Source organism: Hemicordylus capensis, chromosome 6 (assembly GCF_027244095.1).
Source record: "Hemicordylus capensis ecotype Gifberg chromosome 6, rHemCap1.1.pri, whole genome shotgun sequence".
Lineage (NCBI taxonomy): Eukaryota > Metazoa > Chordata > Lepidosauria > Squamata > Cordylidae > Hemicordylus > Hemicordylus capensis.
This window is the reverse complement of record NC_069662.1, coordinates 102,398,084-102,420,376: the sequence shown is the minus strand read 5'-3', so window position 1 is coordinate 102,420,376 and position 22,293 is coordinate 102,398,084. Positions and strand designations below refer to the sequence as shown.

Below are 22,293 nucleotides of genomic sequence, written 5' to 3'. Positions count from 1 at the left end.
GTATTTCCAGTTTTTAAAATGCTGGTTTTAAGCAAGCAAATAGGGAGAGGCACTGACATAGAATCATTAACATAATAAGAGGAAAGCCCTCTTTAGGAATGTAGATATAGCTCTTTAGTAATGCAAATCAAGCCGGCTTGTCTAGCTGCAGGAACTGGAAGCAAACTCTTTAAGTTCTGGTTACAGAAGTGAAACCTCTGTGTTTGCTCAAGTTGACCGTTTTGAACAATATTAGTCTGCTTTTCGCTGGTTAAAACACCACACGTGTTGGGGAAAAGGGGAGAAATCTGTTAGTGTATACAAATGCTCCCAGTCTAGGACATGAGGTTTTGAAGGCAACATTGTGTTCCTACCCAAGGAGTGCACTCAGGGCTGGCGAGAGTGGGTTCGGGCCCCGTTGAAATCGATTTTCTGGGGCCCTGCCGTGAGCCCACCCCCTGCCACTGCCACCACGAGGCAGAACAGCTGATCTTTAAAATAATTCTGTCTGCCATGTATGTGGCCGAGGGCTGGGGGGTGGGCTGAGCACCCCACTGTGGCAGCAGCGGGCAGAGCGGGAGTGTCTGCTGAGCCTGACCATCTGGCCCAGCAGTCCTTGAGAACTGCGAGGTGCTCCAGCGTGCCTGAGCAGTTTGAATCGAGCGTCGATGCTCTATTCAGACTGTGTAGGTGTGCTGGAGCGCCTCGCAGTTCTCAAGGGCCGCTGGGCCAGATGGTCAGGCTCAGCAGCCACTCCCACTCTGCCCGCTGCCATGGGGGTGCTCGGTTCACCCTCCACCCTCTGGCTGTTCACATGGCAGCTAGAATTATTTTAAAGATCAGGGGTTCAGCCTTGTGGCGGCGGTGGGGCAGACATGGGGTGGTGGCAAGAGGCAAGACAAAAACATATGCAACATAGTCAGGCCCAGGGCCCCCTTCTGGACCACTGGGCCTAGGTAATTTGTACCGGCTTTGCCCCACCTCTCGTCGGCCCTGAGTGTGCTCAACCTCCTTCCCTCCCCATTAACTAGAAGGAAAACACTGAGGCTTGCAATGTGAACCTCCACCAAAAGAAAACCCGAGAGCAGAGGTTGCTTCTCTCATGCCACAAGTATAATTCAAAGTGGCTTCGCTTAACATTTACCCCAAGAGCTTTACCTGCTGTGCGTAGAAGCCCCTGGTGGAGAATTGGAACAGCCAACTCACCAAGTCAGTAGACACAATCACTCCTAAGCATCCTCTCTGACCTGCTTCAAAACTGGTCCCTTGGTATATGGGAAATCTGTGGGAGTTGAAGAGGCAAGGTAGACAACTGGAGCACAAGTGGAGAGGGATTCTACTCAAATCCAACAGATTATAATATAGAGCACATTTGCATGAACCCACTTGGAGACATCATCTGGAGAACGGAGTCTGGGAGTGCTTCTGGATCTACACCTCTCCCTGGTATCCAGGTTGAGGCAGTGGCTAGAGTGCTTTCTATCAGCTGTACAGGTGAACGGCCTTAGAACAGTGGTACATATGCTGGTAACCTCCAGACTTGACTACTGCAATGCGCTCTATGTGGGGTTGCCAATGTGCGTAGTCCAGAAACTGGTTCAGAATAAGGTAGCCAGGTTGGTCACTGGGTCCTCTCAAAGAGAACATATCACTCATATATTAAAAGAGCTACACTGGCTGCCAATAGGTTTCCGGGGAAAATACAAAGTGCTGGTTATAACCTATAAAGCCCTAAATACTTTAGCCCTGGATATTTAAGAGAACATCTTTTTCACCATGAGCCCCATCGCCCATTGAGATGGGGCTGCAGTTCACGTGCAGTTGCCACAGTTCGTCTGATGGCCTCACAGGGACGGGCATTCCCTGTGGCTGCCTGAGACTCTGGAATGCGCTCCCTGCTGAGATAAGAGCCTCCCCATATCTGACAACTTTTAAAACGTACCTAAAGACTTCTCTCTTCACCCAAGCTTTTTAATTTGACTGGCTTTAAACTGTTTTAAGCTTTTTATCTTCTGTGTTTTAACTGTTTTATGTTGTTGTAAACTGCCCAGAGATGAAAGTTTGGGGTGTTATACAAATAAAATAGATAGGATAAAATAAAATTCAATAAATAAACAGGACATGGACATATACCCTGCCCCATACTCACACTTGCATGCATGTGTGCACACACACTCGGAGTAAAAGTTTTTGGCTGATATGTATTGTGTTTTGAACAAGAACACAGAGGGGGAAAGTAGCAAAGAAGAAAGGTAAGAGAAGACATAAGCACATTATAAGTGTTACCCACAGATGACAGCCAAAACATTCAGTTTTCAGGATCTTTGTGCTTTTGTTGTGCTGTAAACTGCTTTAGGGAAGTCTACTCTTCAAATTGGTGTAGTTTCACTGTGAAAAATGCAGATCAGATACCAGATGTGTGTGTTGCAAAGTGCACCAATGCATGACAAAAACATTAAAGGTAAAGTGTGTCCTTGAGTTGATGTTGACTCCTGGTGACAGAGCCCTGTGGTTTTTCTTGGTAGAATACAGGAGGAGTTTGCCATTGCCATCTCCCGCACAGTCTGAGATAATGCCTTTCAGCATCTTCCTAGATCGCTGCTGCCTGATATAGCAGTTTCTCATAGTCTGGGAAACATACCAGCAGGGCTTGCTATTCAAGTCATTTCCCAGCTGTGCCATTGACAAAAACATTAGTGCAGATTAAATCATAGGGATGGGGTGACGTGTGCAGACACACACTATATACTGTATTTACCTGAATCCAAGACTAGCTTTCCCCCAAGCTGAATTTTTTTTGGGGGGGGGGCATCTTAAATTCAGGGACCTCTTCCTTTTGGGAAATATAGTATAACCTATATTTAACCCATATTTTTAAAAGGGGGTTTACTTCAACTCAGGGTCATCTTCTAATTGGATAACAAATTATCATTCCAGGCCAAAATGAGTTTATCTTCTGCATTCTGTAGATTATCCTGTAGGCATTTTCTTGTGACAAGGTAAGCCACATAAGCATCCCAGGCCCCAATTCAGTGGCTGTTTGTATGCACAAGAACCTTGATGCCTAAACTCCTACAAGATAAAGTGCTTCCTGACTCACTTCAGCATAGGGGACATTTTCACAAACCTATTTGCAGTGTGAGGACAGAACTGTCTCCAACACTGCAGTGAAGAGGGATATGCTTGCCACATGGGAGTTCTCCCTTGGGTACCTCATGTTGCGTTTGTGATCTGGCTGACAGTAGCTGACATCCCGACTAAGTTTATGTAGTGAAGGCATAATTTCTTTTTAATTTCTGTGGGATAATTTTTAATTTCTGAAGGCATAATTTCCTTTTAATTTCTGTGGGACTTCCTCGAATGAATCTAGTCAGGCTATCAACCAGTGATTTTGTAAATTGTAACAACCCTCCATTAAATTTTTTAATTGGGTCTGTTTTAATCTCTGTTTAATTTATTTGTTTTAATTGCTTTGTAAGCTCCCTAGAGATTTTTTGATTAGGTGGCATAGATAAGTAAATAAATAAAATTTTAAAAATAATCAGTACAAAGCCAAACTTCTTTTCATGACTTGTAAGAACGTAAGAGCAGCCATGTTAGGTCAGACCAAGGACCAGTCCAGCATTCGGTTTCCAATAGCAGTGGGACATGCAGCAATCCAGCCTTCCATTTGTCTCCAATGTTTGGGATTCAGAGGTATATTACTTCTGGATTTGGCAGTTCTACTTTGCTATCATAGTGAAATGCTTGGCAGACATATTCTCCATGCATTTGTCTAATCTACGTTTAAAGCCATTTAATAATAAATTAGCTGCCCTATAACAATTGTTCTTTGGGCAGCTCACAAAGCAAGTGGCCATCACTATGGCTTCAGGCAGTGAATTCTATAAGATGATTATGCATTGTGTAAAACAGAACTTGCTTTTGTCTGCTCTGAAGACAACAAAAAAACAGTCTCAATCAGTTTTACTGAGTAACCTGAGTTGTAGTATTATGGGAGAGGGAGAAAAAGCTCCATGAGAAATAAAGCACACAATTTGTGCTGCTGAAGTTAATTTTTTATTTAAATAAAATATTTAAAAGAAAAACCCTACAAAATTTTACAAGGTGTATTTATAATATATATTACATAGATGTAAACATACATGTGTCTAGACTATAATGATGCAGATAAATATGAGGCACAATTGCATCAAAAATAGTGTATTGTACATCTGAGTTCTGCATCACTCCTACTTGAGTCTTAATTCCTCCAATATTTGAAATTGTTCTTGATTGCTTCAGTGGTCCTCCTGCCTTTTAAACTTGATTGGGTGATATGTGGCTTATGGGAAACGGGGCTTATTCCTTTTAGAAAGATATCCAGTACAACCCCTCCTATACAAAAAGTATGGCTGTACAATCTCAAGCTCCCTCTAGATTTTGGAGTTTAAAGGTTATTGTATATACCACTCCCAAAGTTAAACAAATCCCATGATTCAATCTATACAAGTTGTGTTATATGTATTTGTAAAAAATACATGTTTGCTTATTTTACCTAATCTGTTCTTCTGCAAGTTATGAGGAGAGATAAGGAGCTCTGTAGAATACTAAAGCCTTGCCCGCCTCCCCACTGGAAATCTTATTGAACACCCCTCTGACCTGAGATGCCAGCAAGCAGTGGCAGCATACATTCAAGCCTATCTTTGCACCCATAAGGGCTAGAAAGTTGCTTAGAAACAAAACTGAGATTCTTCCAGAAGCTGAATACTACATCCAATCCTAATTCTACGTTTGCAGAATTTGTGCAGAATCATGCACAAATGATTCTAAATCACACAACCCTGTCTATATGCCTAAATAGCCTTTGGAACTGGAGAAAAACATTCTCAAATGTATGGATGACTTTCTGGTGACTTCTCTCAATATTTGGATTAGAAAGTCAAGCAAGTGATGAGTATTCAGTATGATCACCTCCCTACCATATAACGCAATGTGTTTTATAGTATATGCCATGGTATGTAATGTGTTATAGCTGTATTATGATATAGCAAAGCACTAGACTTCCTACAGTCCACATCATATTTGTGCGATGGGAAGGCATTCAATGAAGGCCTTACAACTCAGTCCTATCCTTACTTGTAGCTGTTATGACACAAGCCTTTGCAACAATGGTTAGAGCAACTTTCTACAGAAGGCAAGCAGGACAAAGTTGTCCAGTTCTGCCTTACTTCCCTCTTACAATCTCTCCCATCCATTTGCTACACATCTGTGCTGGCACTAGTTATACAGGGTTACTCCTACGGTCGATAGGTTCCCATCTCTTCCTTATTAGAAAAGGCCCTTAGAGCATGCTGTTGTGCTGTACTGGAACTTTCCCCAAATGCTATTGTTATGAGCTCTCTTCATTTGGATGAATATCTCATAGTCCCTGTTGTCCAAGGGGGTGGGTGGCTGTATTCCCTCTAACAGGGATTCCCAGATGTTTTTGACTACAACTCCCATAATCCCCAAGCAAAAGTCATTGTAGCTGGGGATTCTGGGAATTGTAGTCAACAACATCTGGGAATCCCTGTTAGAGGGAACATTGGTGGGTGTGTGAGCAGGCATTCCCTGTTTCCTGAATTAGATGGGTGGGCGGGCAATAATAATAATAATAATAATAATAATAATAATAATAATAATAATAATAATAATAAAAATAAAATAAAAATATTATTATTATTCACCTCAGCAGGTGGAGGCGGTGAGGAGAGCAAGTGGGTGGCCAGATGGGCAACAGGGATGTGGAATGCCTGCTCGTTTGCCCACCCATATGATGGGAAGTGTGTGCACCCTCCCCAACGGGAGCACCCACACTGGCTTGCTGAGTGGCATGTGACCCTGGTTATCAGCACCCCTCCCTGCTTGCTGCCTTAAGCAATTGCCTAGTTTACCTAGTGGATGGGCCAGCCCTGCACATAACATTATTTTGAAACTGAACAATTCTAAAAATGTGTGTACAGCCACATAGAAAATGGTATACAGATGCATCTACTTAAATCAGTTTAATCTAAAAAAATAATTAAGATTTTAGAATACTCTGCCAAGTTCTCCATCTCTTTTCTTCCTAAGAAAACAACTCACACAGAGTCACACACACACACCCAGTCTGTGAAATTAAAACGCTAGACTACACCACACTAAATGGAACTCTGAATTTTTAACTGAGTGGAAGAGGATTCCACCTCTTCCATTTTTCCATATAATCTTCAAAATGTTCATGATTGATATGGTTTTTGACTAGAGGTACAACTACTTTTGGAAAAACCTGGAGCCCAAGTAGAAGAAATCTGCTTTCTGATCTCTACAGAAGCCCTGGTGTCAGCTGCCAAGCCCAACTTTCTAGTTTTCACTGGCTACTGAACACCTGGATTTTTGCATCCCTGCCTTTCACTAAGAAAAAATCTGATATATTTTAGAAGATTTTAAAATTAGTTTCTGGTTTTTATTGCCACTGTTGTACAGTTCACTAGGCAAGCTTCTGCACACTACATACATTTGGTGCAATCAATGCAGCTAATAAGGAAGCATAGGAAACTGCCTTATACAGAGTCAGACCATTGGTCCATCTAACTCAGTATCATCTGCACTGACTGGCAGCAGCTCTCCAAGGCTTCAGGCAGGAGTCCTTTCCTTCCCAGCCCTCTCTGGAGATTCCACGGATTGAACCTGGGACCTTCTGCATGCAAAACAGATGCTCTATAACGGAGCTACAGGTTAAAGGGCAAAACTGATAATTTTGTATAAGCAAGATCTGTTATGCAATGAGTTACTCATGCAATGAGTAACTTTCCTCTATATGAGGCAATATCTTTGTTTCTCATTTTGAAGAACTATGGGACTTAACATTCCTATGCCATCTTCACCACATTTTAGGAAAAGAAGATGAATTTCTAAAACACAGGGATCACTCCTGTGTGAGAAATTTCATGTATCCTAATAAACCTGAGGCAGCATAACTTCACCATGCTGTAGCTGTGTACAGTGGGGCGAAGGGAGAGGAAGTCCGGTTCCCGCTGTATCACTCATGTGTGCTCACGGTTACACTGCTCACGGTTACAACGGGGCTTGCCTGAAGATGGCAGAGCCCTCCCTGTGATGGTGGGTGCTTCCGTGATTGGGAGACTCTTCAAGCCCCCCTCTGTCTGAAGCTCCTCTTCAGACAAGCCCAGTTGTAACAGTGAGTGGCAGGGTGCGCATGAGTGATGTGACGGGGGTGGGGCCCTCTCCCTTTGTTCTGCTGTACATGGCTACAATGGGGCAAAGTTATAATGTCTGAAGAGGTCTAGAAGTCAGATTTAGACATTATGCTATACGAGTGTACATATGTCTGTACATTCATACATGTTTATGTGAATGACTGTGTTTATTTTAAAACTGAACCTGGATACAAATGCATGGTGCAGATAGAAAGCGTATTTTTGTACCGGCGTTCGGCAAAACATGAGAATGATTGTGTCTGTGTAGTTCTGTACCTGTATACGCTTGTACGAGTGTTGAACATAACATGTGAATGGGCCTATGATCATTTACACATGTCTGCTTCATCATGTTTATGCAACACCAAGTTATGGCTGGTGTGGGTTTCTGCAATGCCTACAGGCAGCAGACTTGTGTACGATGGGATAGCAGAATTTCCTATGTGGAAGTACTAAAAAGGCATTTTTATGCCTTAGAACTACCATATTAAAACTTCATCATGATATGAGCTCTCAGTAACAATAAAAAGGCATTCGTAAAGCCTGAAGCCAGACTTACCAAGAAATCCATAAGAATTACTAGCCTATGAAAGGTTCCATTAGCCTACCAGCCCACACATATCTGTCAGTCAGTTGTGACACATTGAGGCCCAATGGAAAAAGAACCAATTCTCTTCCAGTTTACAAAAGCTCCCTTGCCAGGAGGCAGTTCTTGCTCATCACAGGCAACCAGGCAAGTGGCTATTCACATTTAAGCAAACCCAAATGCAGTATCACTTCTTACCACTAGGTCTCATTTCACATTTGCACTCCAATTCCTATTTTGTTTTTAAACTTGGCTCAGATATACCCTACAAACAATTTTTTCCTTACACTGCGTGGTGGACCTCTTCTAAAAGCAGAAGTCATAACTGATTACACAGAAATGATAATCCTTTACACTTTACAGAGTATCAATCAGCCTGTAAGAACACAGATAACAGTATTACATTAGTATATTCACATATATTTAAAACTTTAAAAGAATATACACAACATACACAATTTATACAAAAAGTAAACAGATTATAAGCCTTTGTTTCTGGAACATTATGGGTTCTCCACCACCACCAATGGTCACACACTTCTTATAGTTGCACTTCTATAGTCACATCCCAAACCAGCTTTCACATCGACATCACTCTTACTGCCCACTAAACTTGCATCTTTACACATCTCCAACTGGAAACTCCTGGAGGAACCTCGTTCTAATCATCGCTGTCACTTCCAGATTCACTCAACAGCAAGTCATTTCCTGTTTAAAAAAAGGGAAGTTAAATTATTTCTTTACTGCTTAGCTTGCTAGAGAACTACTGTATTTAACCTCAAACACACTGAAAAAAGTTGGGGGGCAATTTTGGAACATATTACAGTTTGATCCTAAGTGTATTTCTTTCAATGGGATTTAATAACAGGTAAGTACAGTTACGACTGCAACTCTAGTAGTTACTCTGGCCTTTGCAGGGGTGTAGCAAGGCTGGAGTGGGCCCAGAGACAAGATTTTAAAATGGGCCCCCCCTTACTGAAGCTCAGCTCATGAAGTAAATAAATCTTAAATGAGGCTGAATAGTGGTAACAAAAAGCATAGTAATAACACACACCTATGTGCCACAATAGAACATCATCCTAAATTATCTTTTAAAAGGTTTTGTAAACTGTGGACGATGCAAGTCATTTAATGGTACTAGAGAAAGACATGCTGTTCTGGTAGCTCCAGGTCTTAACACTCACATCAATTTTGGAGGATGAATACAACTGAAGGAAGCCCGGGCGGGTGCGTGGCTGGGGGAGTCAGTCATGTGACTTGCCTCTGGGGGGTCCCCAAGGCAGTGGGCTCCCAGACAACTGTCTCCCCTTGCCCTATTATAGTTACGCCCCTGGGCCTTTGCCCAGTACTCATTAGCTCAAGATTCAAGGAGCTGCAACTGGCACTGGTCTCAGCGGAGTGGAAAACCAACTTCATTTGTGCCTAGTGGCATCTTTCAGCTTGGGTTTGATATTACTTTGTTTATATAAAACCAACAATATATGCCTCATTGCAAACTTGGTTCAACAACTGAAGCTGTGCTCATTACTGGCAGCAATTTGCAGCTTGAAAAACTTGAATGGAACCTGCTCTGTGTTTGTACTTGGCCTAGATGAGGTATGCTAAGTTGTGAAATGATATCAGAGAATGCAGCTCACTGCTTTCTTCAGAAAAGGAGCATGAAATCTAGATTGATTGTGATTATGAAGCACTTCCTCATGTTTAAAACAAAAACGGCAGCACTTAGTTACTAGGAGAGAGATGGCAAGTAGACTGATGTCATCTCCCCCCACAACCCACTATGAGGCTTAGTAAAGTCAATGGGTTATTAGGGACTTCTAGAATAAATCTCTGCAACATAAACGAATGCTCAAAACCAGATTAACAAAAATGTTTCATTTAAGAAAAGAAAAAAAACTTTTGCCTATGATGATTCATGCTTGACAAGATAACTTACTGAACTATCTACACTCAGTTATGGGCAAAGTATATATTACCCGTGATGTGTATACCTGAGCCTGAAACTGGTTTGTTTTTATAATGAAAAGCCATTTCAGGAGAAGGGGATTTAGAGCGGATAAATGGTGGGTGGCGAACAAGTTAAGAAGGGTCCATCCTGCTTTGCTCTTCTGGATCCTCTCTCCTGAAATTGCTTTTAGTTTTAAAAAAGGTGTTTGACTTGTTTATACGTGTCAGTGTGTACTGAGTATTTTGACTATTAGAAAATCCATGTCCTGCAACAGCTTCCTGCAGAAGAGAAGAAAAACTCTCTTACTGAGTGTGTTTATGAGCTGATTGCTTCCTTGTGGCCTGCTGGTACCATTGGCAACCACATTCCTGTTGTTGTACTGCTGAGAAGGAGAAGGGTGCGCAGCCTCATCACCATCACTGCTAGAGGTGTCATCATCACTCCCAGAGGAGCTCTCCGAATCAGACGAGCTGCTGCCGCTACTGCTGCTCATCTGCTCAATAATTTCAACCTCAGCTCTTAGCTCTAAAACGAAAGGATGTTTGTGAGAGGTCAGTAGGTTAACAGGTGCCTAGATGAGGTATGATTTTGAATGTCACGCACATCTTCATAACATTTATACATATGTTCAACACTCGCATGAGTGTAAAGATACAGGACTGCACACAGGTGCCGTTGTTTACATGCTATATTGAATGCAGCTACAGCAGTACATTTCCTGTCTGTACCAAGCATTTGAGGGGCATGGACCCAGGTTCACTTTTAACATGAATGCAGGCTACAGTCATTAACAGAAACACATATGTACTCATATGTACACATATGTACTCATACAACATCATACAATATGTACTCATACAACATAGAAACACATATGTACTCATACAACATCATGTCTGATCAGGGCTAAACATTTTGCCCTTCTTTCCCCACAAGGTGGCTTAAAAAGAAAGACAAAAGGGAAAACAATAAAACATTATCCAAATGAAAAACAAAAAGCACAGCAGATAAGTTTTTATAATGTGGTCAGGAAACTATATTGGGTTTGTTTTTGGATTTGGCAAATCCAGATGGACCTCAAAAATCTGGTTTTATTGCAGATGGTCTACTATCTGTTAGAAATATATGCATTGCCCGTCAATTTTTCCCTTCAATAATATGTGAGAAAGTGGTCTATGGCAGTTCTTTTTCAACCTACAGTTGTAGGATTCCACATCAAGATGACTCCTTAACAGATCTGCTATCTGTTTACTTCCTTCTGTTACTATGACGAGCACTCCAATATGAATGCTGCAGATTACAACATAATTGAATACTCATATCAGGAAATATTAAATTGTATGTAATAAAGTCTAAATGGGGTTATATGTATTCCCCATCTCCAGTGTCTGCAGTTCAAATAAAAGTGAGCTAGATTTTATTATGTTTTGGACATCTTTAGCAGGCTTACTAGGAAGAGCTTGACCTTTGGAAACACTGGTTTCCCTAAAATGCTCACGAAACCTCATATTATCAAAACCAGTCCATCAATTTTGTTGTATCTATCTATCTATCTATCTATCTATCTATCTATCTATCTATCTATCTATCTAATCTAATCTAATTAATTCTCCAAGACGGGCCAGTCTTGGATATGTGGCAAACTCTCGCAAGAGTGGTGGCATCACTTGTGAGAGTTCCTGACTTTGGCTGGCAGGCGAAGCCCTGCCAGCCAGAGGAGGCGGCTGGATGGAGGGTGAAGCTGCGCCAGCCTGAGATGGTGGCCAGATGGTGGGCGAAGCCACGCCGGCTTGAGGAGGCGGTGGTGGCGGGCCCAGCCGGCGGGGTGAGGAGGTGGCTGGGCCACTAGGAAGAGGAGGTGGCGGCAGGAGTGGACAGGCTGGCTTGAAAGCCGGCCAGAAACCGTGGGAGGGGGGGAAGAAGCAGGCCGGGCGCGTGTCAGAGACACCAGGGGGAAGAGTCGGGGAGAAGGGGCTGAAGGCGGGGGGAGAGTCGGGGAGAACTAGGGGCACAGATGCTCTGTGCCCGGTCAGATAGTATATTTAATTTAAGAGCCCCTGGTGGCGCAGTGGTAAAACTGCCGCCCTGTAACCAGAAGGTTACAAGTTCGATCCTGACCAGGGGCTCAAGGTTGACTCAGCCTTCCATCCTTCCGAGGTCGGTAAAATGAGTACCCAGAATGTTGGGGGCAATATGCTAAAATCATTGTAAACCGCTTAGAGAGCTCTGGCTATAGAGCGGTATATAAATGTAAGTGCTATTGCTATTGCTATTGCTATTAATTCTCTAAGGCAGGATTTCTTAACATTGGGCCCCCAGATGTTGTTAGCCTACAACTCCCATCACCTCCAGATATGGCCTTTGTGGCTGAGGATGATGGGAGTTGGTCCAACAACATCTGGGGGCCCAAGGTTAAGAAACTTTGCTCTAAGGCATATTGTGGCCAATCCCGTGCGTCGCAGCTCTTGCGAGAGTTTGCAAGTAGAAGCACCTGATCGGGCAGTGGGGATTTCATAAGCAGATAGGGAAGAGAAGCCTGTGGCACCATGGTGATTGGACAGTGGGGATTTTATTTTATTTATTTAACACATTTCTATACCGCCCTAACCCAAGGTCTCAGGGATTCCACATGCAGTTAAGGAGGAGAACCCTGTGATGGTTAAAGACAGTTGGAATGCAACTGTTACTGGTCGGAAGATGTTCTTGATTGTAGAGGAGAGGAATAATAAAAGGATAGTGGGCAGGGGTCTGCAAAGAGAGGGGTCATGAGGGAGGAAAGAGCCCCTTCAGGAGAAGGAGGCTGCCGTTGTGTGAATTAAATGAGGAAATAAGATGAACAAGATCTGTTAACTCAGGGAGGGAGGAAGGGAGAGAGAACATGAAGGATGGGGAAGAGTGAGGAAGAGCGAGTGGAGGAGAGAGAGAGAGAGAAAAAGAAGGCAGGGGAAGAGAGACAAGGGCGAGGGACAGGGCCTAGCCTGTCAGCAGCCTGAAGAGAGTGAGCGGCCATGGCAGCACCGGCAGCAAGGAATGGCCCAGTCAACCACTGCTGCTTGGGGCTACCAAGGCCATTGGCGGAGGCAGGTAAGGGATGGGCACGGCCCTGTCAGTGGCCTGAGGAGAATGAGTGGCCATGGTGGTGGCGGCAGCAAGGAAGGGCTCTTATGGGGAGGAGCAGAGCAGGGCTCGGAGGTCTCTGGTGATAGGAGGCTGCAGTTTGGCCAATAGGCACCAGCAACACTGCAGCCGCCACCAAGAGAGGTGAGGGGGATGGAGTAAAGAGATGGAGAAGTGATCAAGAGGGGTGAGGGGGATGGAAGCAATGGGATGGAGGAGGAGGAGTGCAGCTCAGGTGAGGGTGGAGAGATCTTGGAGGTAGGAGGCTGTGCCGGGGGTGAGGGGAGCAATCAAGTACTAGTGCGCAGATGCTCTGCGCAGGTTAAGCTAGTTATTATTATTAGTTTAATTTATATACTGCCTAACTCCAAATATTGTATGGACAATATTTGTTCCAGAAGGAAAACAGGAGAAAACTGTTAGAATCTTGAATGTACAAGTACAGAGATGGTGGTGTTTCAAATTCAAATACAGTGTGGTGGTGTTTTTAAGCCGGGGGCGGGGGCGCTATACTGGGGACTAGCAATTTTTTATATTAAAACCCCTACAATATATCCAGTGATCGATGATGATGTTGATAGTACAGTGTTTTTTCCTTAGAATTCCTTTTGAAAGGCTGCTATTTCATGGCCTATATACAATGGCTGATGATATCATCAGTCCCATTGAAATCAGTGGGACAAGTTAGCCATAACTTCTCTAATTCATTTCAATAAATCTTCTCATAAGCAGCTTAGTCCGGCTGTCAACCAATATTTTAAAACAAAACATTTTATGCCTTAAATTTATTGAAGTTGTGATCAAAGTGTGTGCTTTTAAACTCTCTGTCAAAATTTACTTTTCTTAAAAGCACCCTACAATATGTAACACATAAAAAACCAATAAAAATTATATATGATTGATTGCAATCCTTGGCAGCACTCTAGCCTCTGATACAGTTTTAATATGTGCCCTAATGCTGAACAAGAAGCACACCTTAAGATAAGAAAACAAAAGTTGTTTGCATTTAGTGATTATCAGAGTCTTAAATGATAAATTAACTAATCAGTGTAAATGTTTTACATAAACAATTAATAAATAAAACAGCTGAAAAGAAACATTAGATTCCCTAAGTTACACTGACATTTGATCATTTAAGCAGTCAATTTAAAATTCTATTTCCCCCTCGCATTTAGCAGCATCTAATTACTTTTGTGTATCTATGCAGGTACTTGTACCCACAGTTTATGCTGATTTTGCATATTTGTGATATTTGTCTTGTTTTGACTTATAAGCAGCTTTGGAGATCTTATGGTCAAGAGGTGGGTTAAAATGTTTAAAATAAACAACAAACACTGTGGCCAGGAATTTCTACCACAACTTCTTTCACATAGATTACCAAAATATAAGGCTTAAATACTAAAATTAGTAGGTGAAGCCCGTTGTTGACTGGGCGAAGTCATTTTGCATAGATTACACTTATAGACAAGTTCAAAAAAGTAAATATATGTAATAGAACATCCAATTAATGTGCTGAGAAAAAAATAGTAAACAAACAGTTTGAAATTTGTAAGATTTCAATTTCAATCACTAGTTTTAATGACCAATTACCATTGATAGCAAATTTGAATCTGAGAAAGGTCTTCTGATTTTCTTGGGCATGATGCTGTTTTTGAATTATTGATTTGATTACTGATCAATACTGTTATTGTTCAGAACAATAACATTTAAAATCTGAGGATTATATTCAGAATTTCTGCTACAAAATACGAAAAGTTTTTTAAATCCTCCCCTCAGTATATTCCAGTGTAAAAAGTAGTTCATTCAGCTAATTTCATTGGTAGGGCTATGTAAACAAAATTTGGTATCTGTAAGTAATTGGAAAGTATGACTTTCTTCTGCACAAACACATCTACAAATTAACTCTTCAAAATATGTAATAGATTTGAAAAGTCAGTTTGTACACTGATACATAATTATTTGACTGAATGATGAATATTTGTTTAGAACTCATGTAAACTTATTTCCTCAAAACAAAACAAAATAATTGTAGACAGAATATCCATTTTGCATAGAAACAGAAAAGAACTAAACTGCCAGTGGATCCAACCTCCGTACTGGGATTTTAGGATTATAAATGATCAAATACATCTTTTTGACCTCTCATTTGGGGACAGGGGCGTATCTAGGGTAGGGCAGGCAGGGCACGTGCCCCGGGCGCCACTTGAAGGGGGCGCCATTTTTTTAAATTTTAAAAAATGGCCACCAAAAACAAAATGGCCACCGCGCATGCTCAAACGGCCTCTGTGAGGCCCTAGGCCATGCCAGGCCTCGCAGAGGCCATTTGAGCATGCGCGGTGGCCACTTTGTTTTCAGCGGCCATTTTTAAAAAATAAAATTTATTTTTAAAAATGGCCATCACACATGCTCAGATGGTCCCTGCGAGGCCCTAGAGCCCAGTGGTGGGAGGGGGAACCTTTTCAGACACCCCCCCATGGCCTTTAGGAAGCCCCTTGAAGGGGCTACAGGTAATTTTTTTTAAAAAAATTAATATAATATAAGTCACTATACACATATTTAGTTTGGCACTATGTACAGAGAATCAGGGCTTGTGAATACTGAGCTGAAGCTTATGAGCTAGGATTGTATTCATTTCCTCTTACTTTGCTTCTTGTGATAAGTGAGTTAAATGTGATGTCTTAATAATATGGCTATTAATGGTGAGCTTGTCTTTGAATCAGTGTGAAATCCTTAGTATTAAGGCCCACTGGGAGTTTCTTGCTCTCTTTCTCTCATTTTAACTGTCTTTCTAAAAGTCTAGAATACATTCCAAGCAGTGACACAGTTTACTCTGCATATCCTTTAATTATTTTCAGAGTATCTGGGAAAAGTCAAATTCTCCATTTATTTTTACAACTTATGTAATAGTGATGCTACAATGCATAGTAGAGAATTAGACAGTCACTTCTCTTTAGTTTTCCAAGTACACCTCCACATAGTATTTGGGTATTTCATGAGCCCCAGCATACTGAAATTTGTAGTTTTCCAGCATTTTTTGGTCTGGCTGCATCCACTGCTAAATAGTTTTTGAAATATTAAAAGATTAACAAGCTTGACGTGTATTTTTTAGCTGATATTATGGTAAAGTTATCTAAAAGATAAGTGTCAGATGTTTGGACAGGGGGTGCAATTTCAGTGCTTGCCCTAGACGCTATTTTCTCTAGATATGTCTCTGGGAGAGGAACAACTTTTAGCTGAATAAGGCAGGTTCCAATGCAAATACTGCCACAATTATTCACAGTGAGAAATCAACACAATTCAACAGAATCTAAAGTAAATTTGTTAATCTTTCAGCTGCCACAAAACTTTTTGTTGTTTTGGCTGCAACAGATAAACATGGCTACCTCTCTGGAAGTTAGAACAATTCCAATTTTGTTTGAAGTCAGTTCAATTCCATAATTGTTTTGAACACACAATCCAAATAATATTAAAGAAAACAAAATGGGATTCATTAAATAATCTCAGCTAAGAATGGAAGCACAACATTACTCTCATACCTCTCTTAATATCATCCAGCTGAGGCTCTGGTGAAGGGTTGTCTTTCAATGGGGAAGTTTTGGGACCAGCTGCTGGCTTTGTAGGAGCTCTGAACTGGGTGGAAGAAGGTTGGGAGGCTCGGGCAGCCTGCTGTTCTATACGAGCTTGGATTTTACTGCTGCCTTCCGCTCTGAAGCAAATAAGACAATAATGCCTTGAACATACATTGATTTCTCAGACACTGGTTTCTTGCCCCTCTCACCCTGCCCAAATTTTCTGTAAAATCAACATTACATTAGGGATGTGCCTAGAACCGCTCCTCCGCATTCCGGAGGTGGTGGGGGTGCTCCTTTAAGGGAGGGGGAGGGTGCACTTACCCCTCCTGCTGCATTTCCCCCGCCGGTGCTCCATTGTATCAAAGTCCCTTGTGTTGTATCAAAGTCCCCAGCGTACCTCCCTGCCAGCCCGTTGCCATCCTCGGCTGGAAGTACCAGGCGCATGTGTGCCCATCTGCCGGGCACGTGCTCACATGCGACAGGCGCACGCACGCCCGGTACTTCTGGCCAAGGACGGCAACAGGGCAGCAGGGAGGGAGCACTGCCGCTGCCTCCAAAAGCCAAAACAGACCCGGTGGCCAAATGGTTTTGGAGGCTTCCATAATGGCCTCCGAAATGTTTCAGGCACATCCTTATTACTGATGCACTTTTGCACAATTTATTCCAAGAACAGAATCTGAGTACAGGAGAACCTTGTTATTCGCAGGGGTTCTGTTCTTTGCCTACCACTGTAATGAAACCATGAGTAAGGAGGCATTATTCCTATGGGGAAAAGGGGGTTAGGTTCCAGAATGCACAAAAAAGTTGCTAAAGTGCCCCCCCAACAGCAAAAAATAAACAACAACAACAAAAAAACACTATTGTAGTCTGCTCCATAGGGTCTCTTTGTGTCCAGCAATGTCCCCCAGACAGCAAAATGCCCCCCAAACAAAAAGAAATTGCTTGAAAATGCTTGTTTTATTGAGAGGCAAAAAAAAGCAGCAAAACAGTGGCAAAAAGCACTCTACCTTGCTCCATGGGGTCTCCTTGTGCCCAGGCATTCCCCCCCCGACCACCAAATACCCCCCCAAACTGCAATGCGAAAAGTGTTTTTTTCTCAAAGAAACAAGCCACAAAATGGCTCCAGGTGACAAAATGGAGGAAGAAAGTGACCTCGGCAACTGATCTCTAGCAAATGCGGATACATGGGTTTTAATCCTTTAGTATCCGCAGATACTGAAATCAGGTGTCAATTAGACACATGTGAACATGTGAAACTGCAGATATAGAATCCGCATATAAACGAGGTTCTCCTGTAATAACACCCAATTACACCTATACCCTGACAAGGGTATGCATAAGTTCAAATATCCCAATGCATCTATGGCCCTCAATTGCAAAACATTGTTTGGATTGTGCCTCAATTAATTTCTAAAACCAACCTATCTAAGGGATGATTCAAATTCAAATATGTGGAAGCAGCACACGGTATAGTCCTTTCTGCATGGTACCTCTTGACTGAAGGTGAAATTCCACACTTCCCCATTTAAAAAACCTCAACTTTTTACACAGGAAAAGCTAGCAAGCCAGGAAGAAGGGTTCTACTCAGCCTTCTTTTATGATATGCCAGTATTTAGCTGCGCACACTTCTGCTTTGCGATTGTGTGTGAGGCACAGGCCTGAGCACATGTGCGTGCTCAAAGAGGCCCCAAATGGCCTCCAGATGGTCAGTTGGAAAACTGTGTGGTCAGTTGGAAGAGAGGCTTGCAGGGAGAAAGAGTCTCTGTTGCTGCTCCCGCCATGATCCCTGCTGCTGTGGCTGCCTCCGTATTGATTTTAAAAGGAAAAATGCTTCATTGCCTCTTCTGCAATGCCCGCTGTTGCGGCCGCCTCTCTCCCACCATCTGCGGCAATTTTAGAAGGTAAAATGTGCCGCCTCCGATCCAATCCCTGCTGCTGTGAACGCCTCTGCTGCCATACATGGCAATTTTAAATGGTTAAAAAAAATTAGCCATTTTTGCCTGATTTTTGGCCAATTTCTAACACGCACACACACCATTTTAGTCTGACCCCCACCACCACCTTAGGAACCTAACCCCCACGCTTCCTTAGCCCCAATTACCTGGTATTCACAGTTTTGGTATCCGTGGCACTAGCTGGGAATGGAACCCCTGCGAATACCAAGGTTTCCCTGTAGTGGCTATGGGTGGGCAGGGGAGAACAGAGGGCAAGCATCAATCCAGCAGCCCCCAGATATTTGGGTGGAAGTGTGTGTGGGGAGGTGAGCCTCTGGTGGCCCCCAGAAGAGCTTGGGGGCAGCGGGCAACCTGAGGATGCTCGTGCCGCCATGCTTCACTGTAGCCACATGCCTGTACACAATTCCTCCGCCTCCTACCTCACTTTTTAATTGCATGCAATCACAAAACTAGAGCGCACACAGTCCCAAACTTGGGCAGGACACTTGTCCTACTCAATTAATGACTGTGTGAACATTCTATGCCTATGATCTGCCACCTACAACCTGAAGCAGCTCATTCAAGAAGGGCTGCATTATGAGCTGTTTCTCCATATTTGAATGGGTCTTATGCATTCACAGTAGTCATTTTTACCTTGTCTTCTTGACCTGAATGCTGCTGCTTAGTTTTTCAAGCACATATTCCCCAGTGTCATGGTTGATAATAAGTACGCAGTCCTTTTGGTAAGGCCTTTTATTTCCTTTGAACACCGTCATGGGAGGAGTAGAACCCTGATGTTAAAGAAAGACACATATTACAATTAAGTCTGACCACACACACACTCATGCCAAGGAAAACTGACTTCTTAATTGCAATGTTTAAAGAAGCACAAACATTTATTACATGCATCTCTTTCATCTCTAAGCTAGCAGTTTAATATTTTAGTAGGTTTCCTATTAGTATGTAAAGCTGTGCTTTTTAATGTGGCCACTGAACTACATTTTAACAGTTTCTGTGTATTTATGTAAGCAGCAGTATCTACATATGTAACTCTCTCTTTTCAATGTTACTCATGCAGTAGCTTCTGAATTGGGACAATCAATTCAAATAACAAAATAGGTAGCAATCTAGTTTGCCTACAGACAGACCACTACTTGAACAAATTCACACACAATCAATATATTGTCATATCCAATGCCATTTTCTGTTTCTGAAGTCAACATCCTTTTAACAAATGCCCATTTATGTAACAATGCATTTTATGAAAGTCAGTGAGAAGGCACATACTTCTAAAAGAGCCAGCGTGGTGTAGTGGCTAGAGTGCTGGACTAGGACCAGGGAGACCTGAGTTCAAATCCCCATTCAGCCATGATACTAGCTGGGTGACTCTGGGCCAGTCACTTCTCTCTAAGCCTAACCTACTTCACAGGGTTGTTGTGAGGAGAAACTTAAGTATGTAGTACACCGCTCTGGGCTCCTTGGAGGAAGAGCGGGATATAAATGCAAAATAATAATAAAATAATAATAATAATAATAATAATAATAATAATAATAATAATAAAAAAAACATGCATTTCCAAATTTGGGCTTCAACCATACTGGTGAAGTGTACTTTGGTCTAGAATTATACTAAACTATGAAGGAAGTGCTTTATAATCATAGATCTAACACCTATGTAGAAAGAGGTTGCCAGAGAGAAAAATAGAATTTTCAAACAGCCATTATGCCACCTATCAAAATGTGCATGTCATTTTGTTGGCCCTACAGACCAGGGAAAGCTGTTATCTCACTTTAGATCAGCCCTAGCTATAAGTTGTTCTTGGTCCCTTTGAAGCACAGAGTGTAAGAGATCAGAGCAAAAGTCATAAGAAGCATAATTCAGAAGAAAGCGTCTGCATTTTGACTCACTGGAATATGTGGCAATGTAATGGTTACTTCATCTCCTTTGCCGACTTGAAGCTCCCCCTCACAAGACGTATCTATAGATGCTGGCTTGAAATCATCTAGAGAGGACAAAAACGGGAATTAAATAGGTTTGGGATTCTAAAAGATTCATGATTTACATCCACCTGGGACTAACTCTGCTCCCTCTTTACTTTTTTCTGCAGTGGATATAAAAATATCCTTGAGGAAAGGAAACCAAATGCTAACTTATGTGTCTGAACTCAGAAAAACAATTACCGCATCAACATTTTTTAAATTTAAAAGTTGTTTTGATAGTCATCCACAGTCCACAGAGCTTTTCTTTTCTTGCTTTGCAGTGGCCAAAAGGAACTTCTGACATATCCCTCCCCGACTTCCACCAACAGCAGCTCTTGCAATGCAACTCAAATTTTGAAACCGATTTCAAAAACAGCACAACATGCAGCAGTGTGTCCATGTCTGTTCGTAGAAACATAAAAGTCAGGTGCCCTGACCTTTTCTACTGGCCCTGCTCCTTTGTATAACAGAAAAAGTTGTGACTGCAGCCTACTGTTAAAAGCATGCGGGCAGATTTAAAAGTTGGCAATTCTAACTATCAGTTCAGCTTCACATGCAGCTGTTAAAAGACACACAGCTTCTGTCTCGGAAAAAAAAACCCTGTAAATGTACACTAATGAACTGTGCAAGTGGGAAGAGAATGGGATTTCACATCAGGGATGCAGGAGGGCAGTTTGTCCAATTAATATCTCTCCAAGGGAAATGCTCAGGCAGGATTGCCAAATTTGAAGTGGCCGCTGTCATTGTCCCTTTAGCAGCAGTTTGATGTCTAACAATTAGGAGGTGACAACAGCCCTATTCACACATTATGTTCAACACATGTACAATCTGGGCCAGTTTGGATGATAGCCCATTGCCACCTGCAATATGGCCAGGGAGGCACCAAGAGCATGCCTACCCTGTTGTCACAGGAGGACATCTTGACACACTTTTGGGGTGTCCCTTAATTGCCATTCTATACATGCTCCAAAACCGTGTTTAAACAGGAGTTGAAGTCTGTGCAGAGGGGCAATTCAGGTGTACACCCACTCCCGCAAGTAAGGGGCACCTCGAAAGTGCATTAGGACATCCTCCAGCGATGTCAGGGCAAATGCACTCTCAGCACATCACGGACCTGATCACACATGGTAGTGGGTTATTTTCCAAACCAGTCCTCTGTAGTGTATGCATGTACAGCTCTGAACACATGTGCAGTTATTTACAAGTTATGTTCAACACACATTCAGCAGTCTTCTTATCTGTACCATGAAACTGAGGGACTTGTACTCTTTTGAAATGAACACGGGTAAAACCATTCACACAAACATGTGTACACGTGTGCAGACATCTGTACAGACATCTGAACAGGGCCAACATCTAGCCTCAACCACGAGGAGTAAGTTCACCAGCGGTCGGTGCCACCCCAAAAGCGTCACTTGCTACATTTCTGGAAGTGTTAAACGCGCAAGAGCATCGGGGGGGGGGGGAGGCCGGCCCGGCCACCCTAAGGAGGAGGCTGAGAAGAAAATGGGGCCTTCCTGTGCTCCCACCTTCTTTCTTGGAGGGCAGGAGGAGACAAGAGAGCCCGCCTGCTCGACTTAGCCCGAGAGCCTCGCTAGTCGGCCGGGGCCACACGGGGGTATTTTTCATTCCACTTTTAAACTGACACCCCGGCACGAAGCGGCGCCTCTGCCTAGTCCTTTTCACTCACAGCGGATGGTGTGGAAAGAGGCCTTGGGATGCCGCTCGAAGCTCTCGCCCAGCTGCAGCGGATGCTCCTCCTTGTCCAGCAGCGGGTTCGCCGAGCCGTTCATGGCCCCACAGACGACGACGACACCGGCAGCCGGAGCCGCCTCCGCCCCTCTCAGCTGCTCCTTCCTTCGCCTTCCCTTCCGGGCTCGGGCGGGCGGCGTGTAACCGGGAAAGCGCTCCGCGAGGAAGGGCAGGCCGCGACGGCCTGCCACGCTCAGCACACCCG

At 42.9% G+C, this 22,293-nt stretch overlaps 1 protein-coding gene across 1 annotated transcript; it reads right to left on the bottom strand.

Annotated features, from left to right (window-relative positions):
• Positions 1-4,025: 4,025 nt before the first annotated feature.
• EAF1 (ELL associated factor 1) lies at positions 4,026-22,160 on the bottom strand. The gene is made up of 6 exons (XM_053265015.1): positions 22,027-22,160; positions 20,265-20,359; positions 19,011-19,147; positions 16,387-16,556; positions 10,040-10,258; positions 4,026-8,493 (listed from the first exon to the last, which is right to left on the bottom strand). The coding sequence occupies exons 1-6, from the start codon at positions 22,127-22,129 to the stop codon at positions 8,447-8,449; spliced, it is 771 nt and encodes a 256-aa protein (XP_053120990.1). The 5' UTR covers positions 22,130-22,160; the 3' UTR covers positions 4,026-8,446.
• Between the last annotated feature and the right edge of the window lie 133 nt (positions 22,161-22,293).

Coding starts and splice junctions, on each gene's coding strand:
- EAF1 (XM_053265015.1), bottom strand. CDS start 22,129: ATGAACGGCTCGGCGAACCCGCTGCTGGACAAGGAGGAGCATCCGCTG. Junction 20,360..22,026: donor CTCTTTCCACACCATCCGCT/GTGAGTGAAAAG, acceptor TGTCCTCTCTAG/ATGATTTCAAGCCAGCATCT. Junction 16,557..19,010: donor ATTCAGGTCAAGAAGACAAG/GTAAAAATGACT, acceptor TATTTGCTTCAG/AGCGGAAGGCAGCAGTAAAA.